At 41.2% G+C, this 17710-nt stretch overlaps 2 protein-coding genes and 1 pseudogene across 6 annotated transcripts; 1 reads left to right on the top strand and 2 right to left on the bottom strand.

Annotated features, from left to right (window-relative positions):
- The first annotated feature begins 391 nt into the window (after positions 1–391).
- On the top strand, positions 392–8794 carry PUS3 (pseudouridine synthase 3). 3 transcript variants are annotated; one of them, XM_029957447.1, is made up of 6 exons: positions 392–465; positions 2943–3149; positions 5869–6295; positions 6408–6973; positions 7833–8023; positions 8153–8794. In XM_029957447.1, the coding sequence occupies exons 3-6, from the start codon at positions 5921–5923 to the stop codon at positions 8461–8463; spliced, it is 1443 nt and encodes a 480-aa protein (XP_029813307.1). In that variant the 5' UTR covers positions 392–465; positions 2943–3149; positions 5869–5920; the 3' UTR covers positions 8464–8794. The 3 variants fall into 3 exon arrangements, with proteins under 3 accessions (XP_029813307.1, XP_029813309.1, XP_029813308.1); XM_029957449.1 differs by lacking the exon at positions 2943–3149 and having other exon boundaries at positions 424–465; XM_029957448.1 differs by lacking the exon at positions 392–465 and having other exon boundaries at positions 2911–3149.
- HYLS1 (HYLS1 centriolar and ciliogenesis associated) lies at positions 2354–12617 on the bottom strand. 3 transcript variants are annotated; one of them, XM_029957450.1, is made up of 4 exons: positions 12457–12617; positions 9823–9866; positions 5234–5350; positions 2354–3643 (listed from the first exon to the last, which is right to left on the bottom strand). In XM_029957450.1, the coding sequence occupies exons 3-4, from the start codon at positions 5245–5247 to the stop codon at positions 2728–2730; spliced, it is 930 nt and encodes a 309-aa protein (XP_029813310.1). In that variant the 5' UTR covers positions 5248–5350; positions 9823–9866; positions 12457–12617; the 3' UTR covers positions 2354–2727. The 3 variants fall into 3 exon arrangements, with proteins under 3 accessions (XP_029813310.1, XP_029813311.1, XP_029813312.1); XM_029957451.1 differs by lacking the exon at positions 12457–12617 and adding an exon at positions 12077–12102; XM_029957452.1 differs by lacking the exon at positions 5234–5350.
- On the bottom strand, positions 7404–7564 carry LOC115272808 (annotated as a pseudogene).
- Positions 12618–17710: the final 5093 nt, after the last annotated feature.

The following is a 17710-nucleotide window of genomic DNA, read 5'->3' on the forward strand; positions in this document are numbered from 1 at the left end:
TCGTGCACTCTTCAGGCGCCTCGTTTGTTTGTTTTGAGGTTATCAAATTCCTTTTCAGCCTTTACATGTGGATCCTAATAGCAACTGTTTTTTTTTTATTACAACGGGTACCTTTCTATTAATTAAGTAGGTGTAAAGTCGGCCAGGTCCTTTAATGTTAGTTTTCGTACGCACGTAGCAAATACTTGAAAAACTGCTTTTCCGTTTTTTTATCGCACTAGAATTTATCCTATATTTTATTCTTGTACTAGCTAGGCCCTAGATTCTGCTTTGTCGGAGGTGGAGTGGTGGCCAGACAAGAAAACATTAGAGAGATTTTAGCGTCAAGCTTGCACCTCCGTCTCTTGGAACTACATTTCCCACAAGGGTAGACTACATCTCCCATGAGACCCTGGGCGCACGCGCAGAAGACGCAAAGTGACAGCTTCCTGTCTCGCGAAAAGCTGCGTGGTCGACAACCGGAAGGTAAGTAAGGGGATTTGGGGATGAATTATCTTCTGGGTTCTACAAAGAGGGACGGATAAATGGATAAACAGCTGGATGTTGTTTTTTTCTCCTCCCCCACTTCTCCTTTCACATACCTGGTTCTTGAAGGCACTGGTGGGTGGACATCTCGCTTAGGACCCTGTTTTTGTATCTGGTGATTCTTGATGTTCCTGGCAGAGACTCGCAGTAGTAGGAACATATTGTAATTCAATTTACTTAGAAGGCCTTTGGACTGTGGAGTTAAGTGTCTGCTGCCTCAGAATTTGTTTGGTCACAAAACTAAATACTAGTAGAGGTCGGGATTCCAGTAGTATGTGGAGAGGGAGGCGTGGCGACTTTTTCTCAGATTAGGAGATTGCTTTCCACGCGATTGCTTTTTACTGTTAGTGATCATAGTGCGTTTCTCCTGAACCTTGGCTATTCCTCCTTCCCTCTTCGGTTTAAAATAAAGTTTATCATGGATAACGCTTTCTACTTCCTTATTGGTTACTAATATTTTGAGATTTAAATCTTCAACTTCAAAAAATGTATTGAAACTCCAGCGATAGCTGATTATACGTACACTCGATACTCAGCGCACACACGACTTCCCTCGTTGTGGTAACGTGGCAGCCCCTTTCCAGGCGTTGGGTTTGCTGGAGGAAGCGTTACACGTTGTCAGGAGAGTTGGACCCAAGTCCTCTTTTTGCCACAAATCTTATTACCTGCTTACCGCCTTTGGACTAGTTCTCTGGTTGAAAAAAGAGGTAATCTGGAAAATTTTTGTTGATAGTAGGCTTCGAGATAATATAAAGGGAAGTAAGTCATTGGTGTAATTTTTATATAAAATGCCATGTGGCTTTCAAGTTTTTTTTTTTTTTAAATAAGAGGTAGAAAAACTACCTTTAATCTCATTACCCAGTAAGGTTTTGATTTTTTCCTTGTGCTTTGTGTGTATAGGACTGTGAGCACACTGTGTAGTTTACAGCTGGTTTCACTGAATTTGCACTTTGTCAATAGATTCTGAGTATTTTCAGTGGATATTCCTCATTATTTCACTACTGTTGGGACAGTTTGCAATTTTTACTTAATTGCAGTGAGCATATCCCACATCATCTTTGAGTCACTATTTCTTCCCGATAAATGCCTTCCAGTGGAACTTGATGAATGTGACCCAAATATTAGGGAGAAAATATATTTTAGCAGATAGTAATGGCCAACATTACTCATTTTTATGTCACATAGCTGTTTTCCCTTGAACAAGCAAATTATTTCTGCTGTCACTCTAATGGCTTCAAATGCTACAAATGACATCCTCCAGATTTTAGATATTCCTTTTTGGATTGGAAGCATCAAGAATAGGGCCAATTTAAGGTGAACAGAATTTGCCTTTTGGTCTGCCCCCAGATAGGCCAGATTCACTTGGATATTTGTGTCTGCATCTAGTTACAGATAGCGTTCGTAGTTGTTTCATAGTGAGAATAGCCTTCAGGTGACAGGCATAATTTCCAAGAAAAATCTCAGTGACAAATTATGAAAAGCATGGTATTCTAGAAGTGACACTTGGAGGGCAATATATTATTGAAGTAATTCTGGAATAAAACGGGTTAGAATCCTACATGTCATATAGCACTGTTACTGAGCGTCTATTGTGAATCACTTAAGTTTTTTGGATTTACTATGTTCCTTTAACGATGGAGGATATCTGTGTTGTTGTTTTCCTTCCTTCCTTTAGGACTGTATGCATAAAGGGACAGTTTTTTGTTCCCATCCTCTGGCTTTTATTAAGTGGTGAGAGGAAAATGGGAAGTAATGATTGGAAGGAGAATCATAACCTTGTTTTGAGATCATGTTATTTTGGGAAGTAGTAAGTAAAAATAAGATCAAGTTTACAAAATTCCAAAATTCTTTAATGAATAAGCTTAACGCCCAGCAACTTTAAAGACAGCAACTCACACATTGGCCAAAGGTTAAAAACAGCATAGAACTGAAATAGTGCTATCTGACAAAGCGGAAAGATCAGGTCTGTTTTTCTTTGGCATGATTTCTCTTGCGGTTACCAGATTTGAGAGTGGTCATTTGGAAGAGAAGTAGTATTTGATACCAATGGGATATAGACTTAGTTTGAGAGAGCAGTGATCAGTGAAGTCTTTATAACGTTCCACGGGCTTTCAAGTTAGTTGTTTCTATTTAAATAAAAGGAGAGAAAGAACCAGGTTACCCCCCAAACAATCCCATAAAAGAGGTTTAAAAAAAAAACACTTAAGAAGGAAAAAGAGGGAAGGGAATCTTTTTGGGCATGACACCATTTGCAAGGTCACAACGAATGCCCCAACGAAGGGCAGATCTTTTCTTCTCAGTTGGCACTAGGTAGTTGTTAGGAACATATATGTGCTGAGGCTTGGACTGGGGTTCTGTTCGAGAAAGCATCTGCTCTCGGACACCCCAGCGTAATTCCTTTCTATGATCTTCACCAGGTAACCTCATCGAGTCCCAGTCTCGTTTGTACTCAAAGTATCGGGCTACGCGGTCTACCTTGCCCCGGTTTCGGCTCAACTGGTCCAGCCTTGGGAGAATAAAGGACTTTGGTCGGCTGGCAACAATGAGGTCTTGTTCATACACTGGAGGAGCCATTCCTTCTCTGCGTAGATAGCACATGAGCTCATCTTGAGAAATTCCTTGGGGTAAATTAAATTTTTGTGAAATGTCAACTGGGGATTCCCTGTCTTCCTGGAACTGCAGACTCCTTAGCTTCTGTCTTAGGTCCCAGAGATCCATATCACCTTCTGTACCGGACTCTGATTCACTAATAATTGACTCATCTGTCACTAAGACTTCCCCTCCTGGCTTCTTCCGCAACACCTTTCTCTTCATCACTGGCTTTCGGAGTCTCTGGGAGGCCTCTGAGACAGTTTCTGAAGTGGCATTACTTTCTACATGTGGGTGCTGCAGTTGCACAGGGAGAGGTCGCTTTCCTGGGGCTACTGAGGCTTTACTGTAGGGATCATATTGCATAGTCTGGGCATCTCTCCGGACATCTCCCTCACCCTGCCCTGCACAGATCTGGGTAAAAGCTGTAGCAGCTGCCAGCATTCGTTCTTCTGGATCCATATTGGCCCATTTTTGTCCACTGGGTCCCATGAGTTCTTCCATTGCTTCCTCTCCACTGTAGGACCTTCTGCAAGAAAAAATACTGATCAGTTTTCTGATAATTCTCAGCTCACAAATGGTTCATTCTTGTGTATTATTTTATTGTAGACAAATGGAGAAAGAATGGCTAACACAATCATAAATGTAATAGTTCTATAATAAAATACAGATTTTAGTACAGGGTAGTATGGTAGCAGTTTGGAGAAGCATTAAGTCAGCTCCAGAAAATCCACCACCTGCTTTCATTTCCACTCTCTTATTTGCTCCCACTTTCTAATGCCTGGTAGAGTTTTGCTACGTGTAGTAGCTCCTAGGACAGGGCAGATGAGTTCTGGCATAAAAAAAGCCTGGGACATAATGCTTAATGTACATTATGCAACTTACAATGAGAAGGGCACTTTTTTAAAAATTGTTTTAACATTTATTCATTTTTGAGAGACAGAGCATGAGCGGGTGAGGGGCAGAGAGAGAGAGGGAGACACAGAATCTGAAGCAGGCTCTAGACTCTGAGCCTGAACTCACAGACAGCGAGATCATGACCTGAGCCAAAGTCGGATGCTTAACTTACTGAGCCACCCAGGCGCCCTGCAACTCCCCTGAATCTTAAAGACGATCTTGGTGATCCAGCTAGATCAGCACACATGGACTTCATTTTGTTTAAAATTGTACAGAATTCTGACATATGGATGTACCATAGTTTATTTGTTCAGACTCTGATTTAATTTAGCTATCAGTCTTGTTAAAAATGATTGTTACAAGTATCTTTTAAGTTTTTACATACTTGTGCAAGCCTATGTGCATATAATATTTCTTGAAATGGAGTAGGTGGGTCAAAAGATATGTGTGCTGTTGTCCGCTGCCCTCTGAAGAGGCTGTACTGACAGCACCTTTCAGAGCTCGTTTCTCCATTCCCTCCCCAAATGGTGTGCCACCGAACTTTCTCTGCAGTCAGCCTCATCAAAAATAGTTCTCACGTAAATGGCATTTACATTGAGTAGAACTAGACAATTTGTCATACACTGTTACAAGCTTTTTTCCCTTTTTGTATGAAATGCTTTTCCTTTCCATTTGTCTCTCAGGTCGTTAGACTTTCTCTTAATGATCCTTAAATTAAAACTGATGCATATATTCATAAAATACTCTGTTAAGCAAATCTGAGCTGTGCCATACTTATTTTTCTTCCAGTTTGTTTACCTTTTGACTTTATTTTCTGCTGGTAGAAACTTTTAAGTAATCACATTTTTTGGTTTTCTCTAATTTTTGGGCTTCCTTAGTACCTTTCACATTCCAAGACTATAAAAGAAAGGTTTTATTATAGTTTCATTTTTTTGTATTTAAACTTTTAATCTAGTATAGCTACTGAAACTCTCAAAGGCCAAAAACTAAATGAGCCACCCAGATAACATAGCCTTAGAATAATATATTTGGTGACAATCCATAATAAACTGACCATCAGTCATAGTACTGTCCCAATTTTAAGGATGTAGTATATTCATCCCTAGATTTTTGAAATATGTCAGGAATTTCAACATCTTACATTTTCCAGACTGACTCTTCTAACTGCTAGAAGTATACAGCATAAATTTGACTTAAAAAAAGGATCATGATACTTAATTACCTTCTTTCTGCCATCAAAACCACTTAAGAGTGGGAAAATCTTTACTTCAGGTTCTATTTCCAATATGAAGTACAATCATTGACCGGTTTCTAATCAGGCTAGCTTCTGCTGTGCCACCTTTAAGATAGAACTGAGTGTTAGAAGACAGAACATTCAAGCCACTAATTGTAAATGAAATCTCGGAAAGCAATAGAAACTGAGTAGGCATATATATTCCATATGAACAGATTTTATGATTAGAAAGATTAGACAAGTGTAACAAGCAGTCAAAAGGAAATATTTTACGGAAAAAAATATCAGAAACATGAGTCTTTAAATCTTCACAGCTAATGAAGCAGAGAGAAATGGGATGTACAGATATTTTCTCTAACTCTTGACTAAACTTTAACAGTGCCCTTTCTTGATGCTCCTCTCCTTTTCCCCTGTGAACTGGCCAGACAGGATAAAAAAGAACAGTATCTGTGGATGATCAACCCAGAGCAATTAAGCTAATGTTTGTCTCCCTGGGTAGAAGCAAAATATATCCTTTAGGCATTAAATTAAATCTTAGGGACTATTTGCCTATGATGGAATGATATGCACATCACCAAAGTAAGCCACACTGAAACTGTTGTATTCTTTTACTCTCTTTTCAGGTCGAGTGGATCTGTATGATTTCTTTATCCCTGGGGTTGGTGGTCTTGTATCATGGCTGAAAATGACATAGACAGAATCCAGACTGAGAAACTCCTACAAAGAGTACAGGAACTGGAGCAGGAGGTACAAAGACTTAAAAAAGAACAGGCCAACAACAAAGACTCAAACGTGAGAGAACATTCTTTAGGAGCTGGAAAAGCGAAGCGTTCATTTGATTTCAGCGCTCATGGTCGAAGACATGTAGCTCTAAAGATAGCCTATCTAGGCTGGGGATACCAGGGCTTTGCCAGTCAGGAGAACACGAACAATACAATTGAAGAGAAACTGTTTGAGGCTCTCACCAAGACTCGACTAGTAGAAAGCAGACAGACATCCAACTATCACCGGTGTGGGCGAACAGACAAAGGAGTTAGTGCCTTTGGACAGGTAAGGGCCACTATACTGTTTCTTAAAGCAAGCGATACCCGTATAGTCTAGGTGCACATACTAAGGATTCAGATGCTGTCTTTAAAACAACCATCTTTCTTTAATTCCACAGGTGATTTCTCTTGACCTTCGTTCTCACTTTCCAAAGGACAGGGCTTCAGGGGATCTTAATTTAAAAGATGAAGTCAATGATGCTGCTAACGAGATCCGCTATTCCCACATTCTCAATCGGGTACTCCCTCCAGACATCCGAGTACTGGCCTGGGCCCCCGTGGAACCCAGCTTCAGTGCTAGGTTCAGCTGTCTTGAGCGGACTTACCGCTATTTTTTCCCTCGTGCTGATTTAGACATCGTGACCATGAACGATGCAGCTCAGAAGTACATTGGCACACATGATTTTAGGAACTTATGTAAAATGGATGTAGCCAACGGGGTGATTAATTTCCAGAGGACTATTCTGTCTGCTCAAGTACAGCTCGTGGGCCAGAGCCTGGATAGGGAGAGATGGCAAGAACCTTTCCAGTTATGTCAGTTTGAAGTGACTGGCCAGGCGTTCCTTTATCATCAAGTCCGCTGTATGATGGCTATCCTTTTTCTGATTGGGCAAGGAATGGAGAAGCCAGAGATTATTGATGAGCTGCTGAACATAGAGAAAAATCCCCAGAAACCTCAGTACAGGTAGGTTAAAAACAAAAGATGACTGTTGCTGTTAGAGTATTTTTAAATATATTATTTTAAATAATTAAAGGTTAACATTATCTTCCTCTCCCAACTTACTTTGTCTTCATGAAGCTTTTACTCTAACATGGAGAATGTCATGAATATTCAAGAGAGCTATCTTTTTCTCCTCTTGTTATTCTATCCCATTAGTAAATAGGTATGTGGACCAGGGCCCTTAAATAAAATAACATTCATTCCTAAATGTTTTTCCCCCGCTGAATTTATGTTAATGGTCTTATTGTTAGGTTCTGTTGAAGTTTAAAAGTGAGTATTCAAACTATTCATATTAAATCTTCCTTGCTTCATACTACTGTTTTGCACTTTTCCTTATTTTCAGTGTCTGAAATGGTAGGAAAGGTGGGAAGAATAATCAGACTTTTGAGACCAGACTGAAGTCAGACAGACAAACAATTCATTCCTAAGCAGTGAAACCTAGTTTTTACTTCATACTGTACAAAATTAACAAGTTTGGAAGAATGTTTTCAATTAGCAATAATCGCGCCTCAGATACACCTCGTTGTCTCTACAATACTGCCTCTGTGGAAAGCTAAGAGGTTTGGGAAAATGTAAAAAATAATGTTTAGCATTATGGTTGAGGCCTAACCAGTTGATTCATGGTTTGTTGTTCTTTTTGTCTTTTAATTATAAAGTTCAAGATTAGAGATGGTGTTGTTTACTTTCTTATCTGTTACTCAATACTGACAAAGTTTTTCCCCTCCTTTCAACCCAACTTCCCCCCACCCCCACTGATTTTTAAAAAACTGTTCGATGGCTGCTGTGTAGTTTCATACTGTTTCTTGTCTATTTTTCTCTCTAGTATGGCTGTAGAATTTCCTCTAGTCTTGTATGACTGTAAGTTTGAAAATATCAAGTGGATTTATGACCGAGAGGTTCAGGAGTTCAATGTCACCCACCTCCAACAACTCTGGGCTAATCATGCTGTGAAAACTCACATGTTGTACAGCATGCTACAAGGACTGGACTCTGCCGCAGTGCCCTGTGGGACAGGTATGGTGGGAAATCCTAAGATACGATTATTTACCAGAACCAAAGTTACATAGGGCTGTGAGAGCAGTACATTTATATAAAGTTTGGAGGCGATTTTATTGTGGTAACGTTTGATTGTATATATTATAGGACCGGAGATGGATGAAATGATAGAATGGAGAAATGTTAAGCCCTCTGTCATAAAGCAGACCAGTGCCTTTGTAGAAGGAGTGAAAATGCGTACATATAAACCATTAATGGATCGTCCTAAATGCCAAGGATTAGAATCCCGGATCCAGCATTTTGTACGTAGGGGACGCATTGAGCACCCACATTCATTCCTTGAGGAAGAAACAAAAGCCAAAAGGGACTGTCATGATACAATGGAGGAAGAAAATACTCTTTTGGAGAAACCAACAAAAAGAGTCTGTGTTGATACAGAAATTAAAAGCATCAGTTAACCATAACAGAATCTAGGAGGTAACAACCAGCTAGTGGTAGGTGGAAAGAAAAGAAATACAAGAAAATATGTACTAGGGAAGTCCTAAAAATTCAGATCATCAGCTCTTTGAAAAAACAAAACAGCAACCCCCGAAAAAACCCAAGCCAAAAGACCATTAAGCCCTATAAAGGAAGCTCTTGCTTCAGTAAGAGAATTCAAACATTCTCATTCCTGTCCAAAAGGACTGAGATGGAAGAAGCAAAAACCAATTGTGAAAGGGAGTTTACATACATGTGGAAACCTGTGCCTTGTGTTCAAATTCATTAAAGCCTGATCCTGCAGGTGTCTAACTTGTTATGCTGTTTATTTCATTTTTATAGAGTGTGGGGTAGAGGGGCAGAGAGAGAGAGAAGAAGAGAATCTTAAGAAGCCTCCACACCCATTACTAAGCCCAATGGGGGCTTGAGCCTATGACTCTGGGATCATGCCTGAGCATCAGGAGTAGGATGCTCAACTGACTGAGCCACCCAAGTACCCCTCTTACTCTTTTTAAAAAGCAAATGAATGGGATGCCTGAGTGGCTCAGTCAGGTAAGCATCCGACTTTGGCTCAGGTCACAATCTTGCACTCGGAGTTTGATCCCCACATTGGGCTCTGTGTTGACAGCTGGGAGTCTGGAGCCTACTATGGATTCTGTGTCTCCCTTCCTCTCTGCCCCTCCCCCACTAATGCTCTGTCTCTCTCCCTCTCTCAAAAATAAACATTAAAAAAATTTTTTTAAAGAAAATATTCACTACTCTCAATTCTCATAAAGAGCTTTGCCTGAGTGTCTTATTTTTAAGAGAGAAATTAAAAGTAAGGAATTTAGTCCATTACATATTTGATACATTGGTTTATGCCAGGCACACTACTACCCGAAAATGGCCTAACTCAATAAAGCACAGCATCTCTTACAAAGTTCATCAGCCTAGTGCTGTGTGAGCCACAAATGGTCTTGGCTGCATAGTCATCATCATCTTCACAACTTTTACATATGCTGGAAACATTTTTGGGGCACCTGGGTAACTCAGTTGGTTAAGCCTCCAACTCTTGGTTTTGGCTCCAGTCATCATCTCATGGTTCAGCAGTTCAATCCCCACATCTCCACTGTGCACTGACAGCATGGAACCTGCTTTAGATCCTCCCTCTCCCTCTCTCTGACCCACGCCTGCTCTCTCTCTCTCTCTCAAAATAAATAAACTAAAAAAAAAAAAATACTGCCTTCTCCTTTAATTTTGATGTCAGGACCCTTCTGTTTCTAATGTAATCATTGAGTATAGTAGAATATCCTCACTTAAATATGTAAGGATAAACCATTTTATTTTTTTCAATTTCCTACCTTATTTCAATGAACCTCCACTGCCATTAGTTTTCAAGAAAAACCTGGAAAAGAACAGTTTAAGAAATCACTATTTCAAAAAATCAACTTTAAAGAAATGGTACATGGGACAAAAAACACTAAAATGTTATGCTTAAAGATTCCTTAGAAGCAAAGGAGTTAGAGGATCAGGGTCTTAGATCTTAAAATCCTTTCAAGGTTAATTATATTATCAAATCTAGAATAAGCATTTAGCGACATTATTTTTTGGTAGCTACCATTGATACACTCACGACAATAATCATCGATGAAGCAATGATGCATCCTAAAAATGTAACTTTGCAAAATTACATTATCTGAAGTAATATTTATTATAAATTTCAATTTCTGACTCATGGTATGGAGTCAGAAGTAAAGTAGGCCTTAGATCTTATTTTCATTGGAAGAACAGAAGGAATTAAATGAGATTATACACATCATATATGAATATATAACATGTAATATATGTGTAACATACATATATAGATGTATATAAATAAATGGTGCTTTGTGAGAGGTATTACAGCATTTATTTCAATGTTCCTGCAATACACAACTACCTACTAAAAAGATAAAACAGACTATAGCAGGGACATAAATGGAACAGGACCCTGGCTAGGAGGATCTCCAATACTAAAGCCCAAAGACATTTTTTTTTTTAATTTCATATGTACTATACTATACAGTGATTAACATGTTATTTTCTTTGCATTTAAATTATGGCACACTCCTTTTTTTTTTTTTAAATGTATGAAGAAGGGTGTTTGCAAATAATAAAATACAAACTTTAGTAGTTCACCAGGTAACTTTTAAGTTCTTTCTTTTTAATAAAGACCTGGATAATCCTTTCCCGTTACTTAGGAGGAGACTTTCACATAGAAGCTAGAGTAGCTTATATTTTGTAAATACTGATAATATTGACCAAAATACCCAAAGTACCTTCGCTCCAAAACTCCTAAGCAACTTGGTATCCCAGGTTTAGTAGTTCCAAGTGCAAAGTTTTCAAGGGTGGAAGGGAAGAATTTTAAACCAGGATACTAGTTAGATTCTAACCATTACTGGGAGACTACAGTGGAGTTACCACAAATTTCTCTACCTCTGGGGAGGTAAGAAAGTAAGTAGCTTAAAGAACCACAACTTTGGAACAAAAGGAGAAAACAAAACACCCAGCAAAAGTCAACCATAATCCAAGAGATAATAAACAGGAAAATATGTGTAAGAGGTTCAAAATCACTAATTCATATTCCTCTTAGAAGGTTAATAAAAGTAAACACACCAGAATAGGGGACCAGAATAAGGGAAAGGCAGAGAATTTACCAAAGAAATACTGACTAATACACACAGAAAAAGATGTTCAGTCTCATTAACGACCCAAATAAAGCCATTAAGATATCTTTTCAGATTGGTAAGATTTCCCCATACCCAATGCCAGTCAGACTGTGGAGAGATAAGCACCCTACACCCTGCGTGTGTGTAGATGGGGGGATCGATTTTTCTAGAGGGCAGCTTGGCATTATGAATCACAATTAAAACTGCACCACAATTTCTAAGCTATAATCCACTTCCAAGAATTATTCTAAGGAAATAAATTGAACAAGAATGCAAACATGTATGCGTACAAGTAAATACCATGCTATTTTATGATGAAAAAACTGGAAAAACAAGTGTCCATCGTGAAGGGATTGGTTAAATATATTGTACAGTACAAGAAAGATCATGCATCTATTAAAAATGATAATGCATATCTATATTTGACAGTCACATACTCCTGAAATATTACTAAGGCATAATCTGCTTTTTAAATGACTATGCTTTATTATATTTAAAATATACAATTACATAAAACAAATGTATTTTATGAGTATAATTATATATATGTATTACACATACATATATGTATATTCAAAACGAATATATCTGAAGGGAACCCAAATATGAAGTGGGTTTTTTGGATGGTTATCTGTGGCCAGTGGAATATCTAGTGTTTTCTTCCTTTTTTCCTTTATATGTTCGTTCTTCTTGGATTTATTTCTAAAAACAACGGGATGGTATAACTTTAAAATCAGAAAAAAGGTTTATTTTCACCTGGGGTAGGACTACTGGGTTCGTTTTTCTACGCTATCCTAACTCCTTAGCGAGAGAGCTGCTCGCACGGTTACACCCAGAAATTCACAAAGGGCGCAACCACCGGCTGGAAAGACTGGTCTCCGAACAACAAAGACAACCGTGTGCCCACCTGGCCTTGGGCGTGGTTGTCATCACGGTGCTGGTGGCCTCCGGGGAACCCGGCTCCCGTGGCGACACCGCGCCCTCCCCCCCCAGCCCCCCGTCGCCCTCTGGGCTACGGAGATGCCAGCCAGGGCAGCCACCGGGCTGGCAGTGGACATCGGGCGCGCCACGGGTGCCCACTGTGACTTCGAGGGGCTCAGGCACGCCAAGGACACAGCACGACACAGCTTACCCCAGCCTTGGGTAGCAGTAAACCTGGGTTCGGGAGACATGTCGGGCGTGAGACAGCGCGCAACTGGGGGAACTCCCATTCCGTGCTCTTCAGAACTCGACCTCTCCGCACGGCGGGCGGCCTGCCACCGTGGACCCCTGCCTCTACCCGCTTACCTGCCCCGCCGAGGTCCGCTCGCCGTACCCAGTACCGCAGCCGGGCTAGTGGGGCTCTGCGGGCTTCAGTTAGCGTCCAGCTGCTCGCGCAGGCGCACAGCACACCCGAGTGCTGAAGCTGCAGTTAACCGCCTGGCCGCCTCGGTTTAAACCACAAGAGCGAACCTCAACCTTCGGCCCCGCCCTCCAGCCCCCCTATTGGTTCTGAGTGAGAATGTCTTCCATGTCTACATTATGATTGGTGCCCATTTTCTCTTGCCTTTCCGCGCAAAACTGGCGGGAGGAAGCCCGGGATTTAAGGCGTGGATTCGGAAATATGTTCGAACCGCCCCTTGCGTTGGCGCGTAACCCGGAACTGTATCTGCGTCGCTTTCAGGCCTACGGATAGGGAGGTGACTCTTTAACTTCGGTTAACGGCAAGTTAGCTGAGTTTGGGGCGGGGCGGCCCTAAAGTTCCATCCATCTCAGTGGAACTGGTGCCCGCCCTTCCCACTTTTGGGCAGCCCCGGGAGGAATGGCATTGGAACTGAAGGTTCTTCGAGTTAAGCTGGAGCCGTCTCCAGCTTTCCGCTTCTTCAGACAGTCCCCCTGGGGTTTGACGCACGCAGGTTCTGTGCACGCTCCCTGAGTCCTTTGCGTAGTTCCCAGGGCCTTCGGATTTGACCCGTTGCTGTATCCACCGTCCGTGCCAGTGTTGCTCTGCACCGGTGCTCCAGCCACGCAGACTGATGGCTAGGATCGGCACTCACTTGCGGCTTTCCTTCGGAGTTCGCTGGTCTGCTCCCTTGGCATAGCCTTACTCCTTAAAAAACGTGTGTCTGAATTATGTCCCCACTTTGGGAATTGCTGAGGATGAGACCTAGAAAAGAAAATGAGTAGAGGTCCCCACGACTCCGTAGTCTAATCACTGCCCTGCAGCATAACTAAACAATTTGCCCTGCGAAGTCCCGAACATTCTGGATCCCACATCACACAAATAGATGCTGGATGACAAATTTCGATTATTTCTTAAATCCAGGATTCAATGAGAAGGAGAAGATCATATTTAAGCCACTTCACATTGCCCCTCCCATCCCTAGACTCGGGGCCTTTGCACTACCTCTAAGTAACTTCGAATTTGTTGGGGGAAAGAAAAAGGAATTAACAAGATAGCAGAAAGTAGGTTGTAAAGATTTGAATGACCCTGCCCCCTAAATCTCCGATATCAATGCTACTTTAGTGCCACACATTCATTTCTTCCCTCATGGGCAAATATCCCTTGTTCTAATTTGGTTGTCTTCTACCTGCTTGACCTTTTCTTTGACATCAAATCTCCCCAATCAATCTGTTTTAGAAACAAGAGCAGTGTCATTTTCCTTCCCTACTGCTTTGATCATTCAACAAGCTCCTTACCTTTGCCCCGAATTATTTTCTTGTTATCCTTTATGTTAAAATTTGATCTTTGAAAACCTTTAATTGATAACAACTTTAGAGGGTCTATCTCCTGTCATATTTCAAGTAGTGTCTTGTGTTCAACTCAGTCCTTGGGTTTTGGTGGATCACTTCATGCTCCAGCTTTGCCTAGATCTGACTTAATAATCTTCATGATTCTCTGAAATCCATTACACCCGGCCAAGAAACCTTAACTAAGGCCATCTAAAATACAGTATATGGAAGAAAATCCAATTCTTAAAAAACAAATTGTATCCTTAAAATTTTTTATTAAGGAAACTTATAAACAAATAAAAAAATTGTAGGTAATGAAGCCCCATGAACTCAATGCCCAGTTCCAATAATTATTAATTCATGACAAATCTTGTTCCTATATCACTATCCATATACCTTCTCTTATGTTATTTTGAAGTGAATATCAGGCATCTGAAATCTATAAACATTACAGTATGATTTGTTTACAAAAAAGGACTTTTAAAAAGCATAATCGCAATACTATTATCACACCTAAAATATCTAATATATTTCCTTAATAGCACCAAATAACCAGTGTTTGATTTTCTTCTTGTCTCATTTTTTTCCCCCTTTACCTGTTTGAACCAGGATCCAGTCAAGTCCACATGTTGTGACTGGTTGGTTCATTTAAATTTCTTTTATAAATTCCTCCTCCATTTTCTTCTGGTGCAGTTTGTTGAAGGAATCACGTTGTGTTGTGCCCAAGTTTGTAAAATCACCCCAAAACAAACGCCAGAGACTGCTAGGGAGACCGAGTCACGCCTGCAAAAGCAAAGGGCCTTTATTACAAGCTTAAGCTCCGGCTCACAGTCTCCACCCCACCCGCTGGCCAAATGGAGAGAGCCCCTAACAAAGGCAGGGCACAGCCTTTTATGCCTTTAGGAGGGGGAGTTATAGGAAATGAGGACAGGTGTACAGTGATACAATCCCTGCCCCCCATCAATACTGGCAGTTGTGGGAGCCAATCACAATAGTTGGAGTATTGACCAATCAGAGTGGGCCCAGGATGCCCCACGTGGGGCATGACTAGGCCCGCCTCTAGAAAGGTCAAAGGTATCCACCGGCCTCTCCCGATTGGGCTCCGCAGGAGTTGTCCCTCCTTAAGGTGTGCCCTTTCAGGAGAAGCCGGCGCCTTCCCCTTTAAGTACAGGGGAAGGCTGGATCGGACCTGCGGCCGGGCCGGCGGCGGGGGGGGGACCCATCCCCCAGGTGGGCTATCTGCATCACAGCGGTGTGCTGCAACCAGCTCCGGGAAGGCCGGGAAGGCCTTCCCGGTGGGGAGTGCCGGATTGGACCTGCGTCCTTACAGTTGTTGGTCCTATTGAGTTTCTCATAATCTGGATTTTGCTGATTACATGTAAGTTATGCAGTTTAATATGGTTCCCTTACATTTTGGTTATAACACTGGTCTCTTTCAGATGCTTTCCCTACTTAGGTTTATTAGCCCATCAACATCTTTTTGTATGCTTGAAATACTACGTTCAGTTGGTTATATTGTCATGCTTAAGGTAATCCCTCCTTTAGGATATGTTTGCTTACCTCATCCCTTTGTTGACATTTTCACACTCCTCTGACTGTAGCCCTCTCTTACTTGACTCATTATCTATCTCTAACATTTACAATTTTTCCTTCTTTCGCCTTAGAAATACAGAAAACAACAATGGCATAAAGAGAAGCAAAATGAGGGGTGCGTAGGTGGCTCAGTCGGTTAAGTGTCCGACTCTTGATTTTGGCTCAGGTCATGATCTCACCGTTTGTGAGTTCAAGCCCTACATCGGGCTCTGTGCTGCCAATGCAGAGCCTGCTTGGATTCTCTATCCCTCTCTCTCTGTACCTTCCTGCTTGTGCTTGCTCGCTCTCTCAAAATAAATAAATAATTTTTTAAAAAAGGAAAAAAAGATGAAAATAGCGCTCTCTCACTACTGCTGCCTGCTGTCAGCCTACTTGTCCAGTTTCTCTTCTTTATTCTCATTGCTGTGTTCTCATTGCTCGGTTATTAAGTTTCTGCATTCTGGATTCTACTCTCAAATATAACTAGTGATCTTCTTAATAGCCATCTCTAGTTGTTTTGCCCAGTTCCTGTTCTCTTTCTTTTTTTTTTTTGAGACTGTTTGATAATTTATTCAGCAAATATTTATTGAGCACTTCACCTGAAAAATAAAACTGTCAGTTATTTTACCAGCAAAAATTGTTTTATTTGGGAAAAGCAAGGATGGCAACATGGGACATGCAACATTTAGCAAAATGATGGTCAAATACAGAGAACAAAGGTGAGGCATATTTTAGAGGAAAAGAGGATGTTGGGAGGGACTCTTATAAGCAAAAAGTTCTTCCAAGTAACCTGGGAATTTGAAGTATCATAGGATTTTCATTGGCTGAGTTGTGACAGTCTCTCATTGGTTGGACTCTTGTCAGGCAAGTAGAAAAAGCCTCCTTTCTGGGGTACTATAGGTTTCTTCCTGTTGGGAATGCAAGGCACATCGCTTTTTATTGGGGAGTCTACAGTTGACAAGGAGTGGTAGAGCATGAGATCTCCCCTTTCTAGCCTCTCTGCTCCATTTCAAATGATGTAATCTTTAACTAGGTTTCACAATATCTATGTTAGATACTGGCCTCTGTCTTAGTGATTTGATGATGAATAAAAAGACATGATCCTTGCCCTTTTGAAGCTTCCAGTTAGATAGGAAAAAATGGCACTTATCAAACAATCACAAATTATTGTAAAATTACAACTGTGCCCAGTACTAAGGAGAGGCAAATGGTCTCATAAGAACATCTAATAATGGGGAGATTTGACATAGTTCTACCGAACAAAGAGGTAAAGGATGAGTAGTGCAAATGTTGTGGAGGGGAGAGATGGGGGTGAAGGGAGATTTCTAGGCAGAAGGAAAAGCAAATGCAAAGGCCAATTGGGGGTGGAAGATTGGAAGATTCAAGAAATTGAAAGAAGACCAGCAAAGAGACAGAGGGTAGAGATGAGACTGAAGAGGTAGGCAAGGGCCAGATTATGTAGGTCACGTGGGCCAAGGCAAAGAACTTTATTTTTTTCCTAAGAACTAGGAAACTCACTAAAGTAAAGATTGGGATGTGTTATGTGACATGTTCAGGTGTTCATCTGAAAGCTTGTCGTGGATGCACTGAGGAGAATGCATTTGAGGGGGCAAGATTACATGAAGTACAAATACAAGGCAGTTGCAATATTCTAGGCAGAAGATGGTGGTGGCTAGGCTAGGATGCTAACAGCCAGAAATAGCAAGAAGAGGACAGATATATATTTAGTGGATAAAACTTATAATGACTTGACCTTGAATTGACTGGGGTTAATGTGTGAAAGATAGGTCATGGATTTTTTGTGGGCTTCTAGTTTTTGCAGCTGGATGCCACTCTCTAAGATGGAGAATTTTGGAAGAAGACCATAGTTTGAGCGGCAGAATGGTATTTTGGGCATGGTGAATTTGAGATGTCCCTGAGCCAGAAGTCCAGGTGGAGATAAAATTAGGCAGTTGGAAATCTGGATGTGGAGGTTAGATGCAAAGTATGGCCTTGTAGTATTTGCATGTGGGTGGATAGTTGTGTAAGTGATGGGTGAGAATAAGATCTTCCAGGAGAGAGTATAGAAAAGAGAAGACAGGGGCACCTGGGTGGCTCAGTTGGTTGAGCATTCGGCTTCGGCTCAGGTCATGATCTCAGGGTTTGTGGGTTTGAGCCCTGCATTGGGCTCTGTGCTGACAGCTAGCTCAGAGCCTGGAGACTGTCTTCGGATTCTGTGTGTGTCTCTCTCTCTGACCCTCCCCTGCTCACGCTGTCT

The sequence above is a fragment of the Suricata suricatta genome, chromosome 11 (assembly GCF_006229205.1).
Source record: "Suricata suricatta isolate VVHF042 chromosome 11, meerkat_22Aug2017_6uvM2_HiC, whole genome shotgun sequence".
Lineage (NCBI taxonomy): Eukaryota > Metazoa > Chordata > Mammalia > Carnivora > Herpestidae > Suricata > Suricata suricatta.

Coding starts and splice junctions, on each gene's coding strand:
- PUS3 (XM_029957447.1), top strand. CDS start 5,921: ATGGCTGAAAATGACATAGACAGAATCCAGACTGAGAAACTCCTACAA. Junction 6,974..7,832: donor CCCCAGAAACCTCAGTACAG/GTAGGTTAAAAA, acceptor TTTTCTCTCTAG/TATGGCTGTAGAATTTCCTC. Junction 8,024..8,152: donor CGCAGTGCCCTGTGGGACAG/GTATGGTGGGAA, acceptor TATATATTATAG/GACCGGAGATGGATGAAATG.